The 27,441-nt window shown below is 41.8% G+C and overlaps 1 protein-coding gene across 6 annotated transcripts in view; it reads right to left on the bottom strand.

The window, feature by feature from the left end:
* The window catches only part of BCL9 (BCL9 transcription coactivator), an 83,383-nt gene that overhangs the window by 9,041 nt on the left and 46,901 nt on the right, over window positions 1-27,441 (bottom strand). For 2 of the 6 annotated variants that reach the window (XM_045544839.1, XM_045544842.1), the window contains exons 2-7: window positions 12,011-12,128; window positions 9,962-10,043; window positions 4,965-5,277; window positions 3,670-3,986; window positions 2,282-2,471; window positions 956-1,055 (exon numbers count right to left, since the gene is read on the bottom strand). In XM_045544839.1, the coding sequence (XP_045400795.1) occupies window positions 956-1,055; window positions 2,282-2,471; window positions 3,670-3,986; window positions 4,965-5,017 (660 nt within the window). In that variant the 5' untranslated portion in view covers window positions 5,018-5,277; window positions 9,962-10,043; window positions 12,011-12,128. Of the gene's footprint in view, window positions 1-955; window positions 1,056-2,281; window positions 2,472-3,669; window positions 3,987-4,964; window positions 5,278-9,961; window positions 10,044-12,010; window positions 12,129-15,770; window positions 15,805-27,441 lie in introns of those variants that run through there. The other 4 variants (XM_045544843.1, XM_045544844.1, XM_045544840.1 and 1 more) reach the window with 4 other exon arrangements.

Below are 27,441 nucleotides of genomic sequence, written 5' to 3'. Positions count from 1 at the left end.
TGGTTTGAGTTGCATATACCCTGTGCATTCCAACACAATAAACATTTTAAGTATAATTATATGTATCCTCTACCCTTGAGTAGTGGAGATTCACAGGGAATGTGAAATTCCTTGTCTAAGTTTAGCAAAGCCCAAGCTCTGCTTATGTCTATAGAGATGGAGACCTCTGCTACACAAAATAGGAAAGATGGCATCCATTTTTATCTTGAATTGTTACTTTGATCATTTATTGTCATTTAACTTTTCCCATGTTTAAGAATCATCCCAGTATTAGGTTTTATGCTCTCTGAAAGCAGGGACTGTGTCTTGAACCTCTTAGTATTCCCCAGAGCATTCGGTTCAATACCTTGATGATGCTAGACACAAGAATTATCTTTTGGTTCAATTTGGTAAACTACATGCATTAAAACATCCACTGTATGCTTTTTCTAATGGAGTTTATAGTAGGTGCTTAAGATCCAGACAGAAAACAGACTAACATTTATTATAATTTTGGAAACATCAAGCAATTAAAAGCATTCAATGGTCCTCTCACTTTGAAATAAATAGAAATAATTTTGAAAGTCACTGAGACTCTGATTATGGTTCTATCATCCCGTACTCCAGCACTGTAGTTTTAGTTGTTGCTTTTTCTCTCTGTTCTTTGACTAACTCAAGAGTGTTATTTTTTAAAAACTTGTTCCATTTTCCCAAAGATGGTCACATGGAGGAAACCCTAAGATATCCTCTTGTATTCTGCATCTTCTTCCCCCTAGTAATTAATCTACCAGCATTCTAGCAGAAAATAGTATAGTGTGATATGCCCCACATTCCACAATGCCAAAATTAGGTTAAATGCCCAGAATGCAGCTCATACGATCAAGACTATCTCCCTATCAATTAAATTCACCACCTCCACTCCTGTGTAGTCACTGTAGAACCATTAAACCATTATTCCATTTCTGAAACAACATACCAGAGGGGCTGTGCTTCTCTCTGTCTTGCTGTTAGAAATGTTCTGGATGTGAAAAGAGACGATAGTTTCAACCTGGCCCTTCAATACAGCTTCTGCAGCTCTGCAAAGACAGAAAAGACGGCATACACTAGACCTTGTTTCTATTTCACTAACTAATTCTAAAGCACAGACTGAATTTGTAAAGGAGAGGAAGGAGTATAAAGAACCATCAGAAATGTTGAATGAGAAGAAATCAAGACAAACATGCTTCACTATTTATGTTTATCTCTTACCATCAAACTTCTGAAAGTAAAAGATAGCCATTAGCAAATCCCAAAAGAGGCATTAAAGAACAAAAAACAAAAACCAAGATTTCCTCCTCAAACCAATCCATTGTGGTAGGTGTTTTATAAACAACTCTAGTTCAAAATCCCAACCCGAGAAGGGGCAACACAAAATCTCACAAACACCTGATGATGGTCTGAGGCTGTCAATATTCACTTTTTATCAGAAGTGGGTTAAAAAAGTCAGAAAGCAGCCGGGCATGGTGGCGCACGCCTGTTATCATAGCACTCTGGGAGGCTGAGGCGGGAGGATTGTTTGAGCTCAGGAGTTTGAGACCAGCCTGAGCAAGAGTGAGACCCCATCTCTACTAAAAATAGAAAAAATTAGCTGGGTGTGGTGGTGCACGCCTGTAGTCCCAGCTACTTGGGAGGCTGAGGCAGGAGGATTGCTTGAGCACAGGACTTTGAAGTTGCAGCAAGCCATGATGATGCCACTGCACTCTACCCGGGGTAACAGAGCAAGATGCTGTCTCAAACAAAAAAAGAAAAAACAACAGCGAAAAAGATCAGAAAATCCAATGTGGGATATAACCACAATTTTGATAAATAAATAAAAATCCATTGATTCGTCCATTCACAAGAAACATATATACCAAAATGTTCACAGTGATTATCTCTTTGAATTCCAGAGGTTTTAATTTTTAGTTATATTTTCTACTTATTCTAGAATGTATATTTATTACTTGTGTCATTTAACAAATAATAGTAAGTAGACTGCAGAAAAGCGTGTATGGTGTGATCAATCTCTTCTGTGTTTAGAAAAGATATATATGCATATTTGTGTAAGCACAAAAAATTTCTGAAAGGAAAGCCAAGAAAGTATTATCATTGGTTACCTCTGGAAAGTTGGGTGGGGAGGTTTTATGTTTTATTTCAGCTCTTTCTGTACTGCTAACTTTAAGTGGTAACATCAGGGGGGGGTTAAAAAAAAAAAGGCTCAACGTGCAATTGGAATAAGAACACACAAGCCATGCCCAACAGCAAGGCATAGCCATCAACTTACTTATTGGCCATCTCAGTAGAAAACACATACACCACTTTGGCTGGAGTCTTCTGAACAGGTGTGGGCTCTGGGGCAGTAGTTTGGCCATGGGAGGGGGTGGAAGACCTGGGGGCTGTAGCATTTGAAGGGGTCATCGAGTGTGGTGTGTGCTGGGAATCCTGGGACTTTATGTGGTCAGCAGAATTACATTCTAAAAGAATGAAAAGACTCATCATCATAGAAAGAATATGCCTCCCTTTCTTCTGCCAGCATTTACAGCATCACAACACAAACCCACCTTGAGAATTTTAAGAAGGAAGTACCTCGCTAAGAGGAAGCCTTCTCTTCTACTCACAAAATTTCAAATACTTTTCTCCCTAAATGACCAATTATAAAGCACTTTTCCCCCACCTTCTTACTTCTCTAACTATTACACATCCTTCAGATACTAGCGTCAACGTCCCTCCTTCCTGGAAACCTTTTTGAAACCTCTTGGACTTGACTGGATGCCCCTGCTAATGGATCTCGTAGCCCTCCTACTTCTCTTATTTCAGCATTTATCAAGTGTCATTCTAATTGTTTGTTTAATGATCAGCTTCCGAGGTGCACTCAAATCCTTGAGGACAGCAAGTGCCCAGCACAGTGCTGTCACTCAGAACACTGGGGGAGGAAGGCAGCCAGAAGGAAGGAAGGAACAACCACCCAGGTTTCCATTCTAATTTGGCTTGGGGAATCACACTTCCATTCTTTAATACTAACTTGGTGTTCTGGCCTACAGTTAAGATTTCTGATCTTACACTAGGAAGAAAAAAGCCTAAAACCACAGTCATTGGTTCCATACCCCTTCTGGCTCACTCCACTCCGGTGCCTGCCAAATCTATAACACATCTGGTAGCCGCTCATTCCTGCCACACTGGAATCAGCTGTGACAAACCCGGCCTAGTGCCAGGGCCATTAAGGCTTCCTCTGTGTCTACACGTCTGGCAAAGTGGCAACCAGAGAGCACAAAACTCAAGCCTTGGAGGATTACTCTGATGGAGAAGAGGAGGGGATGCCAGAAAAACTGCTCCAGCGTGGGCCACTGGCACAACAAACTGGAGCTTGAAACTGAAGTACAAACAGTATGGAGGCCAGAAACATGCATGAGAACATGGTTAGGCCCGTAAACATCCCACCATAGCTCCTAAACCACCTGTACCCTCAAGAGTGAGAACTGCTCAGCAAGGTGGTTCCAAACTATTCTTCAGTTAGTAGCAAATTAGTTCCATCATAAACCTGAGAACTCCTGAATCTGAGACCCACTCTCCCCACTAGGCTGAGTTCAGGCCCTCTGGCCTCCACCAAATGTCAGAGGCTTTCCCTCAGGAATACCTACTTCCCTCTGAGTCTCAAAGATCTTATAGACATACCTTTCATGTCAGAGTCATCGTTTGGAGTCCCAGGATCTCTCTGATCAAAGGAGTCGGCGGAAATACTTCGCTCCCTTTTCCCCTTGCCCTTGGCACCATTTCCAGCCCCATTCTTCAGCCCCATGCTCCCACCTGGGCCAGGGAGTGCTTTAGGGGTATGGCCCCCACTCTTGGAGTCACAGGGGGATGGCTGGGATTGGCTGGCTGAGCCCCCCTGTTTACCCTGATTGGAGAATTTGGAATCCAGCTGGGGGTTTCCAGATGGGGACATCACTGTAGGGGGACGGACCATCACCTCCTGCTTTGACTTAGGGCTACTAAAAGAAACAAATAACAAGGGGAGATCAGACACCAGCTGGTTAGCACAGATCAGGGAGAAGCAGCTTCTATCGTGGGGCAAAGAGACCCTCAGGACTCAGTAACCACCCCATGTTTCACCTCGGCCACTCGTTTGTTCTCTCCTCCCCTGCTCCTATGTCAGAGCTATCAACAGAGAGGAAGATCAAGCAGAGTGGCCTGCCAGGTCTCAGAACCCGGGAGTCACATGGGGACCCATCTCTAGGGCTTTTGTCAATAAAGGACAACGGTTTCTATGTACATAGAGAAGTGACTCTCACACTAAGACTAGCTCAGAGTAAACAAACAGGCATCGTTAAGATCAAAATACTGCCCGGCCCAGGCTGATGACAAGCAGCAGCTGTAACAAGAGCCTGGCTTCCCTGCTGGAAAACACAAGCAGGTCCAGGGAAGCACGGGAGCTGGTGACTGTCAGGTTAGGGAAATCATCCAGGATCCTAATCCCTCCCAACAAGCAGTATTACACCAAAGCAGTGAAGCCACCACTGCCCTCAAGGGGTGAGAAAACAATTTCTTTTAAAGTAACAATTTAAGTACTGTGGAATAGAGGAAAAAGCTTCACAGTGGGAGTTCTGGGGCTGGTGTTTTAGTTCTAAAATGTCAGGCCGCCTCACCATTCCAGGCCTCAGTTTCCTCGTTTGCCAAGTTTGGCAGATTGTACTGGATGGCCCCTAAGGTCCTTTTGTCTGTGTTTTGTCAGGGACAGGGAGGAGAGGTCAGGGAACGATGGACAAAAGAACAACAAAGGAAAACTCTAACATAAGCTTTGATTATACTGTAGCCTGTTTACTATTCCATTGCTATCTACTAATCTATTTTCTCTTCCTTTCCCATTTGAGTTTCATTTGCTTCCAATTCAACACACTGTTCCACCAATGAGTGTTTGCGGTGCACCTATGACATCCTCCAGAGGCCTCGGCGGAGGCCCTAGCCCTTACCTCTGTGTGTTTCCTGATGGAGAGTTCCTCACTTTAGGGTTACTGGAATGCATTGATTGAAATCCTGAGCTTGCAGTCTCAAACAGGGACGGGCTCACCGAGTTCCTCTCGGGCTGCAGCAGAAACAGCTGCTGGGGGCAGTGGCAGTGGCCCACTGCTTGCTGGGTGCGTCCCTTAGCGCTGGCCACCTGTATGCCTTTTTCCTCTTTGTTTTTCTCTGCTGTGGAAGTGGGTCCTTTCCCCTTGCAGCTCCAGCATTCTCTGGGTGTGTGCCTCCTGCTGCCAAAGGAAAATCTCGCATCTCCAGGGCACACTACGGGAAAAGGCCACACAAAAAAAGTCGGGAGTGAAAACACAGAGACATAAAACACCCTTACAACAGGATCAAGGTGAAAGCACTAGCCAAGTCAATAAAGCAGCAGCTAGATGATTCCCCAGCTTCCACCAGGGTTAAAGGAAAGGGAGATGTTCCTATTCTGGCCAAAGGCTCTGGTGCTAGAGCAGCTGAAGGGTGACTGAGACTTCTGCCAGGCAGGCAGGCCTCCCACCCGAGCAGCACGGAGCAGACGTGTGTGAGCAGGGGAGAAAGACAATTTTATCTTTAGCCATATATTCCCCCTTACATTTTCTCTACTTCTAAATACAAAACCTTCAAAAACTTGTGTTATTCTTTTTTAAAAACAATGCTTTGAGACCTCTGGGTAATGCAGATCCATAGGGACTATTTGGTATTTTAGCCCTGATGGCCAACAATGGCACTGAAATGTAACAAACCCACCCATTTCAAACCATGAAGCAAATTGATCTATGTTTATATTTTCAGGGCCTCAGGGATGGGGGTACATGAAAGGAGGTACTTCTGAAATCAAATATTGAGCCAACACCAAATACAATCAGTTCTGCCCCCGATTTCCATGATCTTTCTATTAAATTATGCCGAGTATGTGTCTCGTGTTCTCACTGCTTAATGACAGGGACTGCAGGCATGGCTAAGCATGGGAATGATCCATAATTTTGAAGGTAAAAGAACATCTTTGAAGGCTGAGATAATTTTTAAGCCAATTTGCAAGGCTAATTTGAAGCATAAAGGTCAAGAAAATATTCCCAAACCTAGCTAGAGAACAAATGAGAGTCTTTTATTTAGGGAAGCCTAGACTAGTTCAGGCAAAACCAAGACATGCTTTAAGTCACTGCTCCCTCCCAGGGCAGTTCCAATATGGTTTCCTTGTAACTACTATGTCCTCACCTTCCCCACCTCCAGCTTCTGGTAGCTTACTGACAAAGTATGGAAATGAAGGAGGAGGATATTAGAAGCAGGATTAGTGACTAAAGAACCAAACGGAGTCAGAAATAGCTCAGGTGTTACAGCTTATGTAGCCTATGAACGAGACTAGAGAACTGAACTGAAAACTGGGAGGATCAGTTATATTCTAGGTTTCGGTGCTATGATCACTGTCAAGTGTCAAATGTCTATTTCTTCATATAGATTTTGCAATGGTCCCAGCTATTTTACCTGTAATGTTTAAAGGAATTTATGGAAGTTCTGAGTATACTCAATTAAATTTTTTCCTTTTTAATAAAAAAGTCAGGAAAAAACTAGAATAAAGAACGTCAGGAAAAAGCATGCTAAAACATATTTTGGTCTTGATTATATTTAAGGTTGTATTTTTATCCCTCACCAACTTCCAGTTTTTTGTTTGTTTGTTTGTTTGGTTGGTTGGTTTAGACTAAGAAAATGGATTGTGGTTGTCAAGTTTGACATATATAATCATAAACCTTTTTGTAACCTCTCACTAAATGTTAGAAGTCACCGGTAAAATAGAAGTAGCAAATTAATCTTGCATGGACAAAGCCATCAGAAAACATTTACCTCAGGAAAAGAAAAGCAGTTACCACCTTTATAGTCCCCTTCTGCAACTTCTGCTGGTACTTTCTGTCTGCATCACACATTCTAGCACTCCATCACATGCTGTATTGAATAATCCTAGGTGTGTATTTTATCTCCCTGTGAAGACTACGTTCTTTGAAGACAAGAACCTTGTTTCAAGTTCTTTGGTTTTTCTATAATACTCAGCATGATGTACTAAGAATGTAGTTAGAGCCTGTGTGACTTATTTAGTGTCTCACAGAACAGAAACAACTGGCATTTGTGTTGTACTTTTCTTCCAAAGAAACTCAAAACATATTACAAATATCAAATCACCTTATTAATCTGCCAGTCATTTATGATGAGCTGGTAGCAAAGATGATTTCTAATAATGCTGTGAACATAAACACTTTTATTTTCAGAGTATTTCTACATATAGTTTCTTAGTCGCATGATTCCCCTGACCTTGATGGACAGGCATTTTACAGATGAATGAACAGAGCACATGGGGTACGAACGACTTCTCCTAGGTTTCCAATCAGTGCTCTCAGACCCTGGCTCTTTCCTGCAAGCCACCCCCTTACTGCTGCTTCATGGATGGAGAGACAGCAGAAATTGAAACAAGCATGTGAGCTCACCCAGTGACTGGGAATAAAATCCAGGTTCTCCAATCCCTAATCCTAGGAAGTTGTTGAAATAAATCATCCTTAGCTTTGGCCTTTCTGACAATAAAAACAACCGAGCAAAAAATCTGCTAAGTATCTTATCACGTAGTTCCAAAGAATAAAATTAGGCTCTTCAGCAGGTTAGCGCTCAATTGTTTACCTAAAAGGACTGGAAAAGATTTTCCACAGAATCATTAGAGTCAGAGATCTTTTTTCCCCCCAATATAACTAAATCTCCTAACTCGTTAGATTTACTTATGTTTCTCTCTTCACTTCTTAAATAATACTTAAAATCTTTACTACGTGTCAGGCATTGTTCTAAGCCCTATACATATGTTAACTCATTCACAACACTGTAAGGCAGGTACTACTACTAACCTCATTTTAGAGATGAGAAAACTGAGGCTCTGAAATGTCACATAACTTGCCCAATCACATCCTAGTACTAGTGGCCCCAAAGTCTGTGTTCTTTGTCACTGTAATGCCTGTCAAAGCAGGGACTTGTGGGCCAGGTGAGCTAGTTTATATGAGCAGAAAGTGCTCAGCAGCATAACATCAGCACTCCAGTAACTATTACTATGACTACGACCACTCTCTAGCAAGCTCACTGGCTTATTCTGCCTGATGCCCTGTCATACCTTCTACATCCCTATCTGTCTACCTCCTCTCCCTTACTTCCCACTCCCAGTGTGGTCTTGCCCAGTACTTAATAGGGAGAGATGTCACTGGGCAGAAAGTCTTCCTCACTAACTATGTGAACCTATTTTCATTAGTACCTATCCCCTTTTTCCTCTCTATTGTTGAAACAAAAAATACATAGCCCACTTTTTCCCAAAGATCAGTCCCACTAAAGAGTACTAGGCCCCTCTCTTCTAGCTTCTGAGAGCTCTCACCCTCTTATTTGACTGTTCCCCTCTACCTCCCATGTCTACCGTACCTTTTCCAATCAGCATTCAGATCACTGTAGTATCTATCTTCCAGTGTAAAATTAAAAAAAAAAGAGAAATTAAAACCAAAGCCCAGCTCCAGCATTCTATCCCACTTCAGAACCACATTTCTCTACAGAGTACATGAGACATACAGTGTTCACTTCCTCACTTGCCATTCACCCTTTAACCATTTTAAACCAACTTCTAGATCACAGAGACCACTATTTTTGTTAAGCTCACTACTGGCTACTTTTCTAACCTCATCTTACTCTGTCTCTTAAATTTTGCCAGTTGCTCACTCGCTTCTTGAAACTCTTCTCTTGGTTTCCCTAACACCACACTTTCCTAGCTTTCCTTCTATCTCTCCAGTCACGCTTTATCTGCTTCGTTTCTAGGCTCTTTCTCTAAAATTTAGAGTTCCTCTGCACTCTTCTCCTCTCACTTTGGAAGGTCTCTCCAAGCCAACAACTCAAAAATTGGTATGTCCGGCTCAGCTTGGCTCTGCAGACCTGTATACACAACTGCCTGCTTGACATCTCCCTAGATGTCTCAAACTTGACAGGCGCAAATATAAATTCTTCATCTCTGTATAGCCTTCCTCCCAAGCTATTGTTCCTTCAGTTTCCCACATCTTAATAAATGGCTCCTTTATCCACCCAGTTGCTCATGCCAAAAATTTGGAAGTCATTCTCGACACCTCTCCTCCTCACCTTCAACCCTCCCATATCAAGTTTGAATATTTTTGTTGAATGAATGTAGTCTCAGCTTAAGGGTTTCTTCTCTAAAGGAAGGTTTCCTTAATGCCACCAATCTACATGAAATTCTCTATTACATTCTTTTCATAGCATCCTGGGTTTTTCCTTCATAAAATTTTTCATGTTTTGTAATTACATGTGTTAATTATGTGATAATTTGTATAACGTTCATCTCTCCTACTAGACTGTGAGCTCCAATGAAGGCAGGGACCATGACTAAATTTTCATCTCTGTATACCCAGCACTTACTATAGTGACCAGCCCATGGTATTTGCTCAAAAAAATCTGTTGTTATCCAAAGCAAACGAAATTAGCATGTTGAAGAGGTAGCTATACTCCCTTGTTCACTGCCCCATTATTTACAATAACTAAGATATAGAATCAACCTAAGTGTCCATCAACAGATAAATGGATAAAGAAAATGTGGTATATACACACAACGGAATACTATTCAGCGTTTAAAAAGAAGGAAATTCTGTCATTGGCAGCAACATGGATGAACCTGGGGGACATTATGTTAAGTGAAATAAGCCAGACACAGAAAGACAAATATACCACATGATCTCCCTTATATGTGGAAGCTAAAAAAGTTGAACTCATTGAAGCAGACAGTAAAATGGTGGTTACCAGGGGTTGGAGACTGGGGGGAACAGGGCAGCAGTGAGCTTGGGTAAAGTAAAGAAAAAACATTTGTTGAATAAAAGCTGAAGCTTTTCCCCAAGATCATCCTTCTTCTATGCCATGCCTGTGCCCTGGTGCTATCGCCCATCAGTCTACTCACCAAAACCCCAAGGGTCACGACACAGCAGTGTTCATCCTGGAGGTGAGGAGTCCAGGAATCCTTGCTCAAAGATGACCCTCACCTGGAAGACAATAAGGTAAAGGAAAAAAATTCCTAAGTGGATTAAAAAAACACAACAATATAAATTTGTCATTGAATATCTTAAGAGAAAAACAGGTTTCTTGTTTATTCTAGAATATTAGTTTATGGGGAAGTTGTCATTGCTCACATAAACAGAATCAACTCCCAATTATTACAGGGTATGTATCCAATTTGTAGATATTTCAAGGCTCTTTGGCTTTCCCCTCTTCCCAACTGTACATTTTATTTTCACACGCTGGAGAAATACTAAGTACAAATAAAATCAATTTTTCTACTTAAATTTCTGGGCATTTAGTAGGAAAAAAACCTGTACATTTTGCTTCTGCCCATTCCTTATTAGCATAGAGAATTGAGGACTGTTAAGGTACAAAGAGATAAAATTTTAGATGTACTTTTGAATTTACAAAGTGAAGATCACTCCCAGTTCCTCCCTACTCTCAAGTGTAACTCTACATGGCAAGCATCCAGCAAGAAAACTTATTTTCATACACCTTTGGGAGAACTTAGAGCTGAACCACCTGGCCAGATGATTTCTTCTTATTTAGTGCCTACTGTGTGCAAAGCACTGTACTGAATTGAGCTAGATTAAGTCAATATAACAGTTACTGGTCAAGCAGAACAAATTCTAACATTAGTCCTTATAAACCAGAATTGTGACACTGAGCCTCCCACTTTGGCCAAAAGTATAGTTTTGAAATTGCAAAGGAGAACCAAGTTCCAGACTGTCTTAGGGCTAAATTATTTAAGAATATATAAAAGAATTTCTAAATAGGGTTGCCATATGTTGTAAGTAAATCTACAAATTAATCTGACCAAGCTCAGAATCACCTCTACAATTCCAATTTCAACTCTTCCAATGATGCTTTCCCACTTCTCTGCTCTAAAAAGTCAAGTTTATTAGAACTATGTCATGTTTAACAGATTTCATTTCTATGCTATGACCACTACTCCAAAAAAGGCATAGTATCAAACTTAGAATGTGGAACTAAAAGGCCTCAGGATTCCATTCCTAGCTCATTCTTAACTTCTGGCATGCCAACTACTAAAAAGCTTCCTTCAGAAAAAGTACACAATAGGAAGAACCAATCTTTCCCCAATATATGCGGAAAAGCAACCTATACAATGATCGGGTATAGAAAACCTTGGTCCAAATAAAATATTAATGTATATTTTAGTACTCATGGGGTAAAAATACATCTATTGTCCTTTAATAGCTAACAAACTTTAAGCAAATAAAAATTTGTATCAAGCTTTGACAGAATTCAAGCATCTGAAAATGAATTTCAACTATCATCGTTTAGAATAATGGCTACCTGAAGTAATATTTCAGCACAAATGTCCCTTCTCTGTAAAATTCTCCTTGATTACCAACTATCCCCTGTACATCTTCCTTGGCCCCATAGCATTATATTCATGACACTATTGTAACACTTACAAAAGCCCTCCCCCCCCTTAGGTATAGACAGGAAACTCCCTGAGGGCAGTTATCATTCATCATTTCAGCACCTGACACTTGGTAGAAACTCAATAAATGTTAGTCGATCCATGTATTATAATGAGCTTGGGGCTTGCATATTGCTACCCTTACCTTGCAGTCACCCAAACCAACAATGACATGATAAATACTTGTTTAACTTCTCACTACCTGCCTTTCTCCTCAGCCCTATGAGATGAATTATTGCACAAGTCTCTGCTCACGAAAAGGTTTAAGGTAACTGCACTTATATAATAGTTTTGACTTGCATTTAATTTGATGACTTTTTGCCTTGGAAACTAATAGAATAATAAACAAATGCAATTTTTTTCTTTTTTAATTTTTAGTCCACTGAAGTAGTAGCAAAACAAATGTAGTTTTAACTTACAAGAGACCCTACAGAAACAGAAAGAAAAATCCAACATACTCAGATTGAATCACAAAAGTAATGGGCTTATCATCATGTTCTTTACCTTTTAAGATGTCCAATTTGCTCTTTCTTCTACATCGGGACACAGAAGAGCTTTCCAAGAATAAACTCTGCCACCCAAACAGAAGGGAATTTTTAGGTCAAAGTGGAATCATTCAGTCCTACAGGGATAAGAAGAAAGGATAGGTTCGTACCCCAAATTCACACTGATTCCAAAGAAAACCACCCATTCCCCAGTGCTCTGGGGCCAAAGCAATATTTGGAGACAGAACAGTAAGAAAACAATTAGGTCAAAAATAAGGAAGGAAGGCAAAATCACTAAAACTCAAAATGCAAGAAATTGAAGATAGGGACACTGCAGCCCAAATTCATCCCATTGAGGACTAGCCATGTTAAGGGATGACTGGGAGTTTAGAAAAGCAAAATCCACCAGACACAAAGCCTCATTTTAATCATTGTTTTTAAGTTTCTCCACAACCAAGAACAGTCACCACAGATTGCAAAATGGACTTTTGTTTCATGTCTTCTGTATGACCCTGTTCTTAGCATGATGGAGATGCTGAAAAATATTACAAAACCTAAAATCCAAGTGGCCATAAGATAATTTAACTTTTAAAAATCAGCTGGTCTAGAGCAGAGTTCTTAACATGGGATCCACTGACTCCGCAGGGGTCTGTGGACAGACTTGGAGGAGGGGGAAATGTCTGTGAACTTGCTGAAAAAAATGTAGATCTTCATTTTGACTAACATCTACGTAAAAGTTAGCATGACCTTCAATTGTGAATGCAATGTTAGGAGTAACCCATGACAGTAATTAGTAATCCTGTGACCATGTCATCAACAGACATTTGGTGACCACAAGACATTTTCACATCATGTTATAGCTGTTGTAGATATCTTGGCATAATATGCATACTCATTACTACTTCAAAATTACAGGATCATTGGACCTATGGCTACATTTTATTATTTAACGTGTTATAAAGAAACACATGTATTACTATATCACAATTAACATTTTGATAACTATTTCCATTTCATTTGTAATTCTATGTATTTGATTTTGTGTATTTATAAAACATTCCAAGAAGGGGTCCTAGGCTTCACTAGATTGCCAAAGGGGTACGTGGGACATAAAAGGTCAAGAACTCCTGATCTGGAGCAAGTAAAGTTTCAATAGACTCAATCATCATAGTCACCAAGGCAGACAGAGAAGTCAGTCATTCCACCAACACTATGTCATAGGTGAAGGAAATCAAGCTGCCAGGAAGCCAAGAAACATGTCTAAGGCCACACATATTTGGGGTTGGTATATCCTACGTTAACACCTACAGCATCTATTTTCTCATTCTCCCATGGGGACCTTTGCTTACATTTCTACAACGGTCATCACTATTACTATCTTGCCACTAAATTGAGAGAGGTATTTATTACCTTTCAAAAGTAATATAAAACAAAAAACCAAACAACAGAACAAGACAGATGTACAAGATACTCCTTTTTGTTCCTTGATTGAACATGTTACTATACTGTTACAAAGGCTGAGTATGGTCTGTTAGTGAGATAGCACTTTGTTAGAAGCGAGAAACAAGTTGGACTACATAAACTCTCATTCTCAAAGATGTTCAAAGCACTTTGCAGATGGGCATTAACTGGTTAGGTTGAAATGCAGTTATGAGTGGTTATAGGGCAGGTGGTCTCACCACTCTGTAGATGGAAGAACTGGAGAATAGATATCAAAGATTTGTTCAAAGTCACACAAAAGTCAAAAAGAGAGCTAACCTCCTGATTCTAAGTTCAAGGCTCTAACCACTGTACCAAGTCACCATGATCAAACATTTAGTTGATTATAATGCTTGTGAAACCTCTGTATTTTTTTCCCTACAAGCCAGGGAATATTTTCTTTTGATTCACAGTAGATAACTTCTGAAGGCTATGGTGAAAATATCCCATAGAGTAAATTCCAAGTATATAAGTACTTTTTTGCTTGTGCTAGTCATCTAGGAATCCAGTTGAGGAATCTCTTGCTGAAGAGCCAAGTTATAATACATACTACTTGCCTTATAAAAAGAGAACTGTATGGAAATTGCTCTTTCATCTTTTAGCCAATGACCTCCCTATTTGTCTACCATGTCTTCTGAAACCATTATCATCTTACATTCAATACTATTGTTATAAAATAATATTTTAATGTTTCAATACCAAAGCTCTAGGTCATTAAGCTACCAAGTATCATACTCCTCTCCCCCATCTCAACCTTTCTCAACTTTACATTAAATTGTCTCTTCTTATTCAAACCCTCAAACAATTAATGAAACCCTCATTCCTCAAAGCATGCTTATGCCATTTAACTAACAGCTCCTTTTATAAATCCATCTCTGTCTTTGGCAGTTTGGGTTTTTTTCAACAGTGAATAAGGAGGCCTTTCTAAAATTTTTACTTAGGACCATTACATGATTCACACAAACATTTCTTCCTTGCTAAAACTTTCCCATCACTAGTATTCAGTAAAAAAACAAAACCAACAGGACAATCATGTTAAACAGTTTCCACAAAGGTTCTTAATCCATGAATCTTACCTTCCAACATCGTTTTGCCTTTTGCCCTCCTGCCCTCTCTTAACTATTTTACTGTTTATCCTTACTCCCTGCTAGTTCTGATTCTTCGCTTTGTGTTCAGTGCACAAGAACCCAAATCTCCGCACGAGAATGAACATTTAATTCCTGAATATATCAAGCCCTAACAAATAACTCCATTACACATCTTTGACTAAAATGTAACTCTTTACATAGACAATCATTTTCCCACTGAAGTCAGTGCCTGTGTTTGCCTTAACCAAAGTCTAACTTTGTATCTATTCTCTCCCACCTTAGAGACTTTCTCCACTAAGAGACAGTTATGTCCATTTCTCTACCTTGTCTAGTAATTATATTAATCCCCACTGGACTCCAATTTAGGCTCTAAGTCTCTGCTCTCTATTACTTAAAACCCATTCTTCCTTACTTTCTTGCAGACTAGGACTCTTGGAGGACAGATTTCAGGCCTCCTTCATGCTTGATAGCCTTCACATAAGGCCCCTAGCAATACTATTACAGGCCTCTGGCCCTTCCCTCTGGACATAATAACCAACCCTCCTGTTGTTTTCCTTAGGATATCTCCATTTCACCAGGCTCACCCAACACTAATCAGTGACATCTTAATAGTCTGCAACTTTCAAAGGCCAGTGACTAAGGCTCCACTTTGGAAGTCACTGGTGTGTCCCACGACCCCCACAATGACTCAGTGACCTAGACATCACCAACTCACCTGCTTGAGCCCTTTACTCATACATTCTTCTTAGCTTTCATCTCCCCCCCACCCTTCAACAAGTCACTGGCCTGCAAAGTCCCCTTTACCTCTCTAACCATTCAGGGGTCTTACAGACCCCACCGAACTCAATCTGAATTCCCTTATTTAGCTCTCCATCTCGCCCCTCCAAAGCTCCTTCATCCCAGGACCATGAGACGGTCCCATCTCCTCGTTTAACCTCTCCAAGCACTGCTTGGGACGCAACCTCTAAAAATTTTGAGATGCCCCTGTCTCTCCCCACCGCTCGTGGGGCACCGCCGCCTCCTCCCACAGGTTCCTCCAGACTCAACTCACTAAATCCGCAACCTCGACCCCCGACCCTTCCCCCAACCACGGCTCTCCGCGGCTGGGGCTGCCCCTGCCCCCAAACCAGCTCAAAACACGCGGACGCGGACCCGGTCCCCGCTGCCCCCCGGCTCTGGTCCTTCCCCTCCCCCCTCCCAGGTGCCACTTACCCCGGAGGCAGGAGTGGGGGAGGGGAGAGGAGGAGCGGAGTAGGGGAGGGGGCTTCGGTCCGGGGCGGCTCTCAGCCCCGGGGGGCCGGGGCCGGGGCCAGCGGCAGCGGCGGCGCAGCGTCTCCCCCCGGCGGCGGCAGCGGCGGCGGCGGCGCCGTCCCACTCCCGCAAGCACACATAGGCTCCATTGTCCGCCGGCGCCTCCCCCTTTCCGGCTCCCCCTTCCCGGGACCGCCCCTTCTCCCTCCCCCCCGGCCCTCCCCCAGCCGCACCGCGCCACGAAAGGTACAGCCGGCCCCGCCTCTGACGCGAGCAGAGAAGAGCCCCCTCCCCCGGGCCCGACGGCCCGCCCGGCGGGGGAGTGGGGCCCGCCCCTCCCCGCCCCAGCGCCCAGCCCCGCCGCCGGGAAGGGCCCGCCCCCTCCCTGGGAATGTCACTCTTCCCCCTCCCGGAACGCGCGCGGTGGTACCAGCCGGCCGCTTCCTCCTCCCCCTCCCCCGCCTGCCCGCAGAGGCCCCGCCCCGAGCCCCGCCCACCAAGTGGCTCCCCTCCTCGGCCCCGCCCCCCACATTTTACTATGGGGCCGCCCACCGCCGGCACCACCTCCTGGTTTGCATGGACACGCCCACCATGTCCCTTTTCACAGATCGTCACCCGGCCAGAGGTGACGCCCACTCCCCACCTTAAAGCGGCAGAGCGTCCTTTCCCAACTCCACCTCCCAGAGAGCCGCGGGGAGGGAGGTGCGGCCAGGGAGGGTCTCGTCTTTCCCGCACCCTCCTCCTCACGCACACACTCTCCCGGACCGCCCTCCGCCTCCCGCAGCACTGGGAGCAGCCGAAGGGGACTGGAAAAGGCGCGGAGGGGGGAAGGGAAGCGTGGAATTTGGCCATCTTTGACAGAAACGAATTGGGACTGCTGAAGGAACCGGTCTTTCGCTCTCTGTTCCCTGCCGCCCCGGCCCCGGCCCAGACCCCAGTCTTCAAGGCCACCTCCTCACACCTCCAGGATGCAGTTCCACCCTGCCCGGTCCCCTTTCCGGTCCCTTCTCTTCACCGCCCAGTGTCTGCACGCCTTTGCCATTGCCGGCTTTCGCCCCTCCCGAGGGAGCAGGCCCCTCTCGGCATTGCGCTCCCCTCCACCCTCTCCGTCCTCGCAGGGGTCCTGCAGACGCGTGGCTGGTGCAGGGGCTCTCCCTCCTAGTCCGGCCAGCCCGCCCGGCTAAGGCATCGCTACCTAGTGCCCCTGGCAGGGGAGACCTTCCTCCCGGGTCCTCAAGTCGCTTCACGACCGGTATAGCTCCCCTGACTTTTTGGAAGCCCTCTGCTCCGGAGGGCTGAAAGCCCCGGGATCCCGGCACTGCCCCTGGTGAAGTGAGAGAGTAGCCCATTAGATTGCACTTTTTCTCAGAAGGAAAAATGACAGCATCCTGGTAGGCGTTTGTTGCTGAATCAAAGCTCAGATTCGGGACACTCGTGTTTTATCTGTGTGGCCCTTGTTACTGCCTTGACCACCCGTTATTGCAGACTTGTCTGCTCCGCAGCTCTGCCCAAAATAAACCATTGTTACGTCTCTGTGCTTGTGCTTCGCGGAGTCTTGATCTGAGATGCTCCTGCCACTATGTGCACTGGCCTCACGCTTTTCTACATCAGTTAAGGGAAGACTGCCCAGGTTCCGATGCACTGTGTATTCTCCCTGAAGATGGATAGAGGCAACATGGCCAAGAAAACTAGATGAATTTTCTTCCGTTCTTGTTTCTATTTACCATGGTTTTGACCAGGATACTTATTTCTGTGTTAGTTTCCCTGTCTATAAAATAGGAAATCTACTTGGGGCAACCTTTTAAGGAATGGTGCTGGTTGTAAAGACTGGTACAAGAGAGCCCTAAGTGATAAAGCTGATTCGCTGCTTTGGAAATCATTTCAAACTCTTAACTAGTCATGTTAAGTTTCCATACCGTATCTCCCCTGCTTAGATCCTATGAAAATCCGTAGCAAGACATTTTCTCTTTGTCTTCTGTTAGGACTGAGGATATAAATTAAATAAAGAAAAAAGGCAATAGTGAGTATAAACAATATAAAGCTAAGATTAATTAAGAGTTCCATATAGGAAATAATTAAAATAAAATGCTTTTTGTCAAGTTTTGGCCATAGAATATTTGACGTAACATAGCTAAGAACGTCTGTAAAAGAAGGCAGGAGCAAAAAGTCAGGTATGGACATAAGAAAAAGACAACCAAACCAGGAATATGCCAGAAACGTTTGGGACTGCCTGCGTAGGTGGAAAGAAGGGACTCAAAGATTGTATCAATAAGAGAAAACCACTGCCAAAATAAGCTCCGGGCTGGGGTGTTCCAGACCCGGTCACCTCATCTCAGCAAGCTCAAAAACAAACTCATTATAACAATGATAGACTTGTAAAAAAAAGTATTAACCCTTTTACTAGGCATTAAGCCCTCATACATCATATATGTAAAAGTTCAAAATTATTACTGAATCAGAAGAAAAATGCAAATGAATATTAAATGTACAACACTAGGGTAAAGGAGCAATAATATTGAGAATTTAAGCATGCTAAAAGTCATGAAATCTAAAGGTTAGAGTCTCCATAGTAATGTTAATTTAGCTACATTGCACATGGGATCAAAATGTGTTTTAAAATATTATTTATTCTACTACATGGTTTATTTTACTAGAATTTTCGCCCTCTGAATTTTCTAACTTCATGTATTTCCATCTCACTTGAGAAAGAATTCTATTTTGGTATATATGGATTTAACACATTGTATATACATAAACACTAATGGATAATGATGAAATCATTTTTAAAAGCATCCTATAAATAAAAGCTTCAAACTGTTACTGCTACTCTAAAAATTTTAAGATAAAAAGTCATTTTTTTTTCTTTTTTTGGGCCGGGGCGCGGTGGCTCACGCCTGTAATCCTAGCACTCTGGGAGGCCGAGGCGGGTGGATCGCTCGAGGTCAGGAGTTCGAGACCAGCCTGAGCAAGAGTGAGACCCCGTCTCTACTAAAAATAGAAACAAATTAGCTGGCCAGCTAAAATATAAATAGAAAAAATTAGCCGGGCATGGTGGTGCATGCCTGTAGTCCCAGCTACTCGGGAGGCTGAGGCAGTAGGATCGCTTAAGCCCAGGAGTTTGAGGTTGCTGTGAACTAGGCTGACGCCACGGCACTCACTCTAGCCCGGGCAACAAAGTGACACTCTGTCTCAAAAAAAAAAAAGTCATTTTTTTACCCAAATGGTAAAATTGCTAAAAACGAAGGCTTTTGATGCTAAAGAGACCTGGTTTTGATTTTCTCACTTACTGAAATTTGCTTCCCATAATAATGATGAGCACTCACTGTGTTGCAAACATGGATGATAGAAGTTTGGCTTCTTAGTTCTTCAGCCAATCACAAAATTTGTGTTAATGTTTGCCTCCAGTCTTCTCTACCTGTAAACGCCACTTTCACATTGAGAGAGCAAGTGCTTTTGTTTCCTCAGCTCCTGATAAATATATAGCTAAATTTTAGGGTTGGGAGGGACGCCATTCTGTTTTACAGATGAGAATTCTAAGGCATAGAAGTTTATGATTTGCCAAGATTATGCTCATTTTTAGGGACTAGACTTTGAGTCCAACACTCTACAAGTTCTAACTTCTAAGGATTGTCCATTACTGACAATATTTATTACTGTAGTAGAGAACATGAAGTTTTACCTTAGGAATGATGAAATTAAGACTAAGAAAGGTTGAGCCTACTCAGCCAGCAGGTGTTAGCGTTGTAAGAGGCCCTCACAAATTCTTGCCTTGGTCAAAGCCCTCTGCTTGTCCATGGGTTCCTGCTGTTTGTATTATTATGACAAATTCATCTACCTCATTGTCCAAACCAAACCTGGTGAATTTCAACTCGAAAGGAATACTATCAAGACAGTCATTAATGACTAAAAATGGAGGGTGAGAATGGAATGGCATCTCTTGGCTTTCATAGTGCTGCTGCCCCAATGCTGTAACAACATAGCCAGGGAACTATTTCTTCTTCAGGTTGCCCATAGAGGTGAAACAAATCTTTCTGTCCTAGCTTTCACCAGTCCATTGAAGTCAACGGGGGAGTCCCGGAGCTTCATTCCTGCCTGGACGATTTAGGACTAATTGTCTCTTGTGTAAGGTAGAAATCAATATTCCACCTCCTTTCCTCCTACAGCTTCACCTGGGGCCACTGGCACTCTGATGAGAGCTTGGGTCTTGTTCTGTGTCACCACATGTCTGCTTTCCACACTCTGGGATCAGAGGCACCCTATCTGTGAAGCTCTGATGAATCTGTGATGTGACACTCAGATCCCTTAAGAAGGCATCACCAATGTTACCCTTTATTTTCACATTCAAACCTGTATGGTTGTGCCTCCTATCCTCATCATTTTGCCTTCTAAAATTCAAGCTTTGTGACACTGCTTGCCATATCCTGAGCCCTAAATGATTGACATATTGATGCTGATCCCCTTCCCCACTTTTCCAATTTAACCGTAGTTCATCATGGCTTAACTAGGGACAACCTAAGTGTTCCATGTGCTCTAACCATTTCTCCCCAAGACTCTTGATCTTCATACAGCTCTTCACATCCATCCTTAAGAGTCTCACTTTCCTCTTCCTCCTGAATTTCGACTAATTTATTATTTCATTTCTTATTCTTAACCTCTTCCCAACAATAATTCTGCAAGTGTCTCTACTACTTCATTTCATTTCCTTCTCCTAGACATTTCCCTAGGAATTTTGCCCTTCAGATACACCTATTTTATTTTTCCTGAACTCTGTCTTTTCTGCTAGACTCTTCCCACTTCACACAATCAACCTCTTCCCAATTTCTCTGGAATTACTACCAAACCATTTCAGCTTTGACTTCACCTTCATGGTTTGCATCCAGGTTGCTCTCATTGCCACATTGCCTTTATGGAATCCTTGACCACCCACCACCATTCCAGCAATGGAAATCCCCAATGCTGAGATGTACCCACACTTCCTTGGTTTTCCACAGCTGGGCTACCAGACATTACTAGAAAAAAACATGAAACCAAGAAAATGGATCCCAACCAAAATTCAGGTGATGAAACTTAAACTGAACTTCATGACTTATTACTTGGTAATCCTTTTATGTGTCCTCATTGTTGCCTCTATCATATCCCACAGCAATTATTCCAGATTTTATCCACACTTCTCCTATACTGCAAGACCAACCTTGTCATCTCATCTCACATCTGAAGGACCCTGGAGAGAGGTGAGACCAAAGAACAAAGGACTTTAAAGAACATCCATAATTAGGAGACAACTGTCTCCTTTCCATTGGCTTCTTACCCTTTATTTTACTGTCCTCCCTAAAATCTTTCTTACACTAATACTCTTTTTTACCCTTTCTTTGTATTCCCAATTTATCCAAAGGGTAACATTCTTAATACATTCTTAATACATTCTTTGCCACCACAATTCTGTTTCTTCCTCTGTAATTAACCTAACCATTCCACTAAAATTCTCTCTCCAACGTAGCCAAACCTAATTGCCAAATCCATGTAATGAATATCTTTTCCTCTCCGAATCTCTTTAGTTTTTAATTCTAACATGTGATAATATTATGGTTTTGTCTTCTTTATTGATTTAAATTCTTCCCTTTGTCTCCTAATTATGGATGTTCTTTAAAGTCCTTGGTTTTCCCTAGGGTGTCTCTTTCACTCTCCTAACTTCAGCTATCACCTCTTTGCTGATGACCAACATATCTACAGGTCTAGCTTAGGCCTCTCTTGAACTTAATTCTTCATTTCTATCTATTCAGCTTGCTCATCTAGAGGGACTTAACATGGCAAAAAACAAACTCATTATCTGTCAAAATTTAGTCTCTCCTCTGAATTCCCTATGTCTTTCACTTAGGCTCAAAACTTTGGGGGTAATCCTGGCTCCACATCTCCAGTCTATGTCTCTCCTCAGTCACTAGTGTCCACAAATTCCTTCTAAAACCAATTTCTTGTTTTCTGTCTCCAAGACAGGGCTGTTGCAATAGACATTCCTGTCTCCAGTTTCTCCCCTCATCAGTCAATTCCACATGCTCATCCCAGATGGATCTTCCTAAAAGTTCTACCTTCATATATTACAGTTCATGCAGTCCCTAGTCCTCCCTGATTATTTAAGCCCTAATGGTTCCCCTGGGCCCAACTAGGACCCCTCTACACTAAGATCTCAACAATACAGTACAATAGAAACAGTATTGGCTTTAGAGTCAAAAGGACCTGGGTTTGAATATTGAACTACATTTTTTTTAGCCAAGTAACTTCAGGCAAAAACAGTGATTTCTACATCATCCATTTCACTAGTAGATGTTTATATCACCAATTTTAAAACATAGCCTAGATATGCAAACTTTTAATATCACCTACTTTTTATTGTAGGTCCCAGTTTCCCCCTATATCCTGAGAGCAGAATCTTATACCTCTTTTGTTTTTTAATCATTTATTCATTGCTTTATTTATTTTAAGACTAGAGTGCTGTGGTGTCAGCCTAGCTCACAGCAACCTCAAACTCCTGGGCTCAAGCAATCCTCCTACCTCAGCCTCCCAAGTAGCTGGGACTACAGGCATGTGCCACCATGCCCAGCTAATTTTTTATATATATATTTTTAGTTGTCCAGCTAATTTCTTTCTATTTTTAGTAGAGACAGGGTCTCGCTCTTGCTCAGGCTGGTCTCAAACTCCTGAACTCAAATGATCCACCCGCCTCGGCCTCCCAGAGTGCTAGGATTACAGGCATGAGCCACCGTGCCTGGCCCATTGCTATATTTATTGAGCATCTACTAAGTGCAGGGCATCTTGGGGGAAACAAAAAATGAATCAGACATCCAATTCTGTTTTCAAGATATAGTCAGACTTGCATGGAGAGTTCATTCTTTAAAAAAAAAAAGAGTTCAGTAAGTGCCTACTATGTGTCAGGTATTGTACAAAGTACTGAAGATTCAAATAAGTGTAAGACATGATCCCTGATGTTGAGATCTGGGATCTATTTTATTAGGAATACTGACAAGTAAACATTTATAATCAATTATATTGAGTGCTATGTTGTGGATAAATATCAAGTGTGTGGGGCATATAGAATAGAGGTATGTAATCCAGACAGGAAAGTCAGGGAATGTAATAAGATTTGAGCAGAATCTTAAAGAATGAGTAGGAGTCAGCCAAGCAAAGTACTCAGAAACGTGCAAAGGCTCAGCTGTGTGACAATGTATATCAATAACCACAATGCAAGCTAGAAGGTAATAAATAAAAGGCAGAGCAGAAGCAAAAGTAAAATGGCAACCAGAAGAGATACATTATTTGAAGGAGAGGGGATGAGCAAAAACTGTTTCATGGAGGTGGAGGTGTTTGAGGAAGGTCAGGTTGAGTCAGACATGCAGTAGGGCCAGATGCCTCTTTATCTTCTCAGCACTTCATTGCAGTGACTTGCACAGTACCTTGTCCGCTGTGATGATGTTGGTGATAATATCTAGGTTTTTCTCATGAAATTTATTCCTCTGTTTTCCCAGAATGTTTACAAGGGGAGACTTAGGATTCAACAGAGCCATTTTTGAGTGGAGGGGCTTTTGATAAGACTACCTGATTTTGAATCCCACTCTGCCATTAGTGAGCTGTGTAACCTGAGAAAAATTACTTAACCTGTCTAGGGTCCAAGTTTTTTCTTCCATAAAGTGTAGTAATGATAGTATATATTTTCCTCCCAAAGTAGTGTCAAAATAAATGGGTGACTGCATGAATATATACAGGAATAGTGCCTAGCACATAGCAAGTGCCCAATAAATGTTGGTTATTATTATTGCACTTGGTCACTCTGGATTGTCCAAAATGGAATTAGCCTTAGGGAGATTTTAGGGGCATTGAAAAGGCCATCTTCTCAATACTTCACTCATTCTCACACCCATTCTCATTTACTGATATCTCCTTAACTTTCCTGACACACTCCTTTAAATTCTGCCATTAGAAATTCATACCTTTGGATTTCAAATGTCACTTCCCCAAGCCCTTGGGAGAGTAATACAATAAAGGGTTAGCCTTGTTTTATTTTAATAAGTTGTCTGGCCAGATCCCTATCTTCCTTAACTGCTAACTGCACGGAGGGAATATTGTGGGGAAGAAGGAAGTCTAATTCTGAAGCTTGGAGAATTTTCCCCAGAAATTCAAGCTAGAAGGAGAGATACTCAGAGGGCTTTCTGAGGGCAGTAAGTCCTCTGGGATTGGAGGAAGGGATTGAGATTGGAGAGAGATGCCAAGAAGTGATGAGGAAAACAAAAACAAGGTCATCTGTGCCAGTAAAGACAGGCTTTGCTAACTTAAAACAGTCCTGACCTTGATTTGGGGATTCTACAACAACCACCCCTTTCTCCACTCTGTGCTATGTTTTGGAATAAATAATTTTGTTCAGGATTATCTTTGACTTATAGTCATTGAGGATACTATGCAGGTAACCAAGGAACCCCTGTTCTTAAAATTTCATAATGACTTTTACATGTTTGCTTTCTTAGTTATTGTTTATCAACCTAGAATTAATAATAGCCTACTATGTGTTTAATTCCAAATTAAGTAGTGTGAGAGTTTCATTAGAAGTTTAAGAAAGAGTCTCTCTCAGGAACCTTACAGTCCAGTTGAGGAAACAACTGCAGCAACAAAAAATATTTAATAACAATTAATTCCTAAATTGAATTACAGACATGACACAAACTATAGACTTCCAGGAAAAAAAAAAGAAAAACAACAAGTGGAGTCTGGAATAGTGAGTAATAATTTCATAAAGGATCAGAACTCAAACTGGCCTTGAAGAGTAGGATTTGGGCAGTTCCAGCAGGGGAGGATGACCTAGTAGGGAGAGAGACAAGGCACCATCCCAGAGACTGAGAGGAGCACAGCATACATGTGGGCAGTGGTCAGAAAATGACAATGGTAAAGGTGACTAGAGACAATCATGACAGCTGCTGTTCACTGAGTATTTAATATGCTCATGTGCCAAGCTCTGCTCTAAATACTTTATATTATCTTATTTAATACACACAATAACCCCATGAGGTATGAACTCTTACTCTTCAACTGTTTTGCGGTTGAGGGGGCAGATACTTAGAAAGGTAAATAACTGCCCTAAGTCATGTGGCTAGAGAGTGGTAGAGCTGTGATTAAAACCAAAGTCAGTCTGAGTGAAATCACTTAATCTTTCCATATTACGGCTTCTCTTCAATGCATGCATTGGGATCAGTGGGGAATACAGATGTATAAATAAAGTGAGAATTAATTACAAAGAAAATATTAATAATGTAGAAAAAGTATACAAGAAGGATACACTGTGAGGTTTTTAGTGTTTTTTTTTTTTTTAAAGCTACAGTTTACTGAGCACTGTCTATGGAACAGGCACCTTCCTTATAGCATCATCCTGAATATCACTTATAATTATACCCATTTTACAGATGAGAAGACCAAAATGGAGAGGAAAAAGAACTTGTCTGAGCCCCACAATTGTATTAATAAATACCACAGTCCAGATTTGAATGGCAGGCTAGTGGCAAAGCCTGTGTTCTTGCTGCTATCCTACACTGCCTCTTTCCTTTAGCAGGTGAAAAACCATGTAAAAATAACACCAATGCAATTTACATGGTATTCTTCAAAGCACTTTTATATTCACAGCCACATCTGACCCTTATATATATTAACCATGTCATGGGCTTGGTAGATAACTCCATCATAAATAATAATAACAACAACAACAATATTAGCCAGCACTGATCGAGTGTTCTTCATATACTCGGCACTGTGCTAAGGGCTTTACATGCATTGTATAACAACTCTATGAGATATGTTCTATTATTATTCTTACTTTGCATGTGAAGAAACTGGAGCTCAGAAAGGTTAAGTAACTTAATGAAGGAGCTGGGCTCATATAAGTTACAAGACTAGTTCAAGGTCATGTGACAGTGAGTGGTGATTCCTGAAGCAGAGCACAGATGATTCCACATTTATGCATGCTCTTTTCATGTTACTATTCTAACAATCTGCAGCTACAGCAAGGAAGATTTGAAGCAGGAACTATTATACAACAGACAAGGAGAGCAGCTAAAAGACTGCAGAAATTCAGGTGTAAAATGATGCAGATCTAGGTAGGGTAGTGTAAAGGGGAATGACGGTGTGCCAAATCCAGATGCCACCTGAGAAAGGCTGTAGCAGCTCATTTCTTCTGCAGCACATAAATATAAGAAAAATGAAGAATAGTATAAGTTTCATTTCTAGCCATAAAATTGGTAGAAAGGGGACATTGGTCAGAAATGAGAGAGGGTTCAAAAATGACACTGGCCCATAGTGAGATACCACTACACACCAGCTAGGAAAGGCTATGATAAAAAAGACAGACGCTACCAAGTGTTGGTGAGAATGGGGAGAAACTGTAACTCTCATGCTTTGGTGATGGGAATGTAAAATGGGGCAGCCACCTTCAAAAACAGTTTAGCCACTTCTTAAAAAGTTCAACATAAGTTTACCATGTGAGCCAGCAATTCTACTTCTAAGTGTCTACATAAGAGAAATAAAAACATATATCTACACAAAGACTTGTATGTGAGTGTTCATAGCAGCATTATTCCTAATAGGCAAAATGACCTAAGTGTCCATCAACTGAGGAATGGATATATAAAATGTGGTATTATCCACACAATGAAATATTATTCAGGAATAAGAAATGAACCACTGATACACACTACAACATGATGTACCTCAAAATCACTACGCTAAGTAAAAGAAGCCTGAAAGAAGCCAGATGGAAAAGACACAAACTGTATGATTTCAATTACATGAAATGTCCAGAAAAGGTAAATCTATAGACACAGAAAGCAGATTAGTGGGAGTGGGGATGGAGATTGACTGCAAATGGGTACGGGGATCTTTTAGGGGTAAAGTAAATATTGTAAAACTGCGTTTTGGCAATGGTTGTACAACACTGTAAATTTACAAAAAAATCATTGAATCATACACTTAAAATGGGTGAATTTCAAAATGGGTAAATTATATCTTAAAAAAGCTGTGTTTTTAGAAAAGTGAAGCTGATTCGTGAAAGAAGAAAGATAGTTAAGTTTTTAAATTATGGGTGACCACTGAACACCGAAGTGGAGATGTCCTGCCAGGTGAGAGGGCAGGCTGGAGGTGCAGAGGTATGAACTGAAACCAGGAAGATGAATGGGCTCACCAAAGGAAAAGGTACACAAGAGAAAAGGACGGTGTCACCAGCAAAACTTTCGTCCTCACTACCAGTAGGGGCAGGGACGATAGTTTGCCTGGGCTAATATGGGGCTCACCCTACTAGCAACATGGCTGGCTAGTATTAAAATTCACTTGTATCCTCTAATTGCGCACCACTGAGAGCAGACGTATATGCCTCAAGGTGTGGCAAACAGTAGGGTAAATCAGTCTGGGGGGAAATTGCCTCTGAGTGACTCAAATACACAAGGATAACTGGGAATAGACTGAATATGTTCCCTGTATTTGGGGGCGCAAAAGAGAACTGCACGAACACTTTGACCCAAATTAGAAATAACATTGGCATGAGGAAGTGCAGGGTTTCAACAGCAATGCCATTTCACTGTTACTTGTCTCCAGGATGTATACTATGCTG

This window comes from Lemur catta, chromosome 3 (assembly GCF_020740605.2).
Source record: "Lemur catta isolate mLemCat1 chromosome 3, mLemCat1.pri, whole genome shotgun sequence".
Classification (NCBI taxonomy): Eukaryota; Metazoa; Chordata; class Mammalia; order Primates; family Lemuridae; genus Lemur; species Lemur catta.
This window is presented reverse-complemented; position numbering and strand designations above follow the sequence as displayed.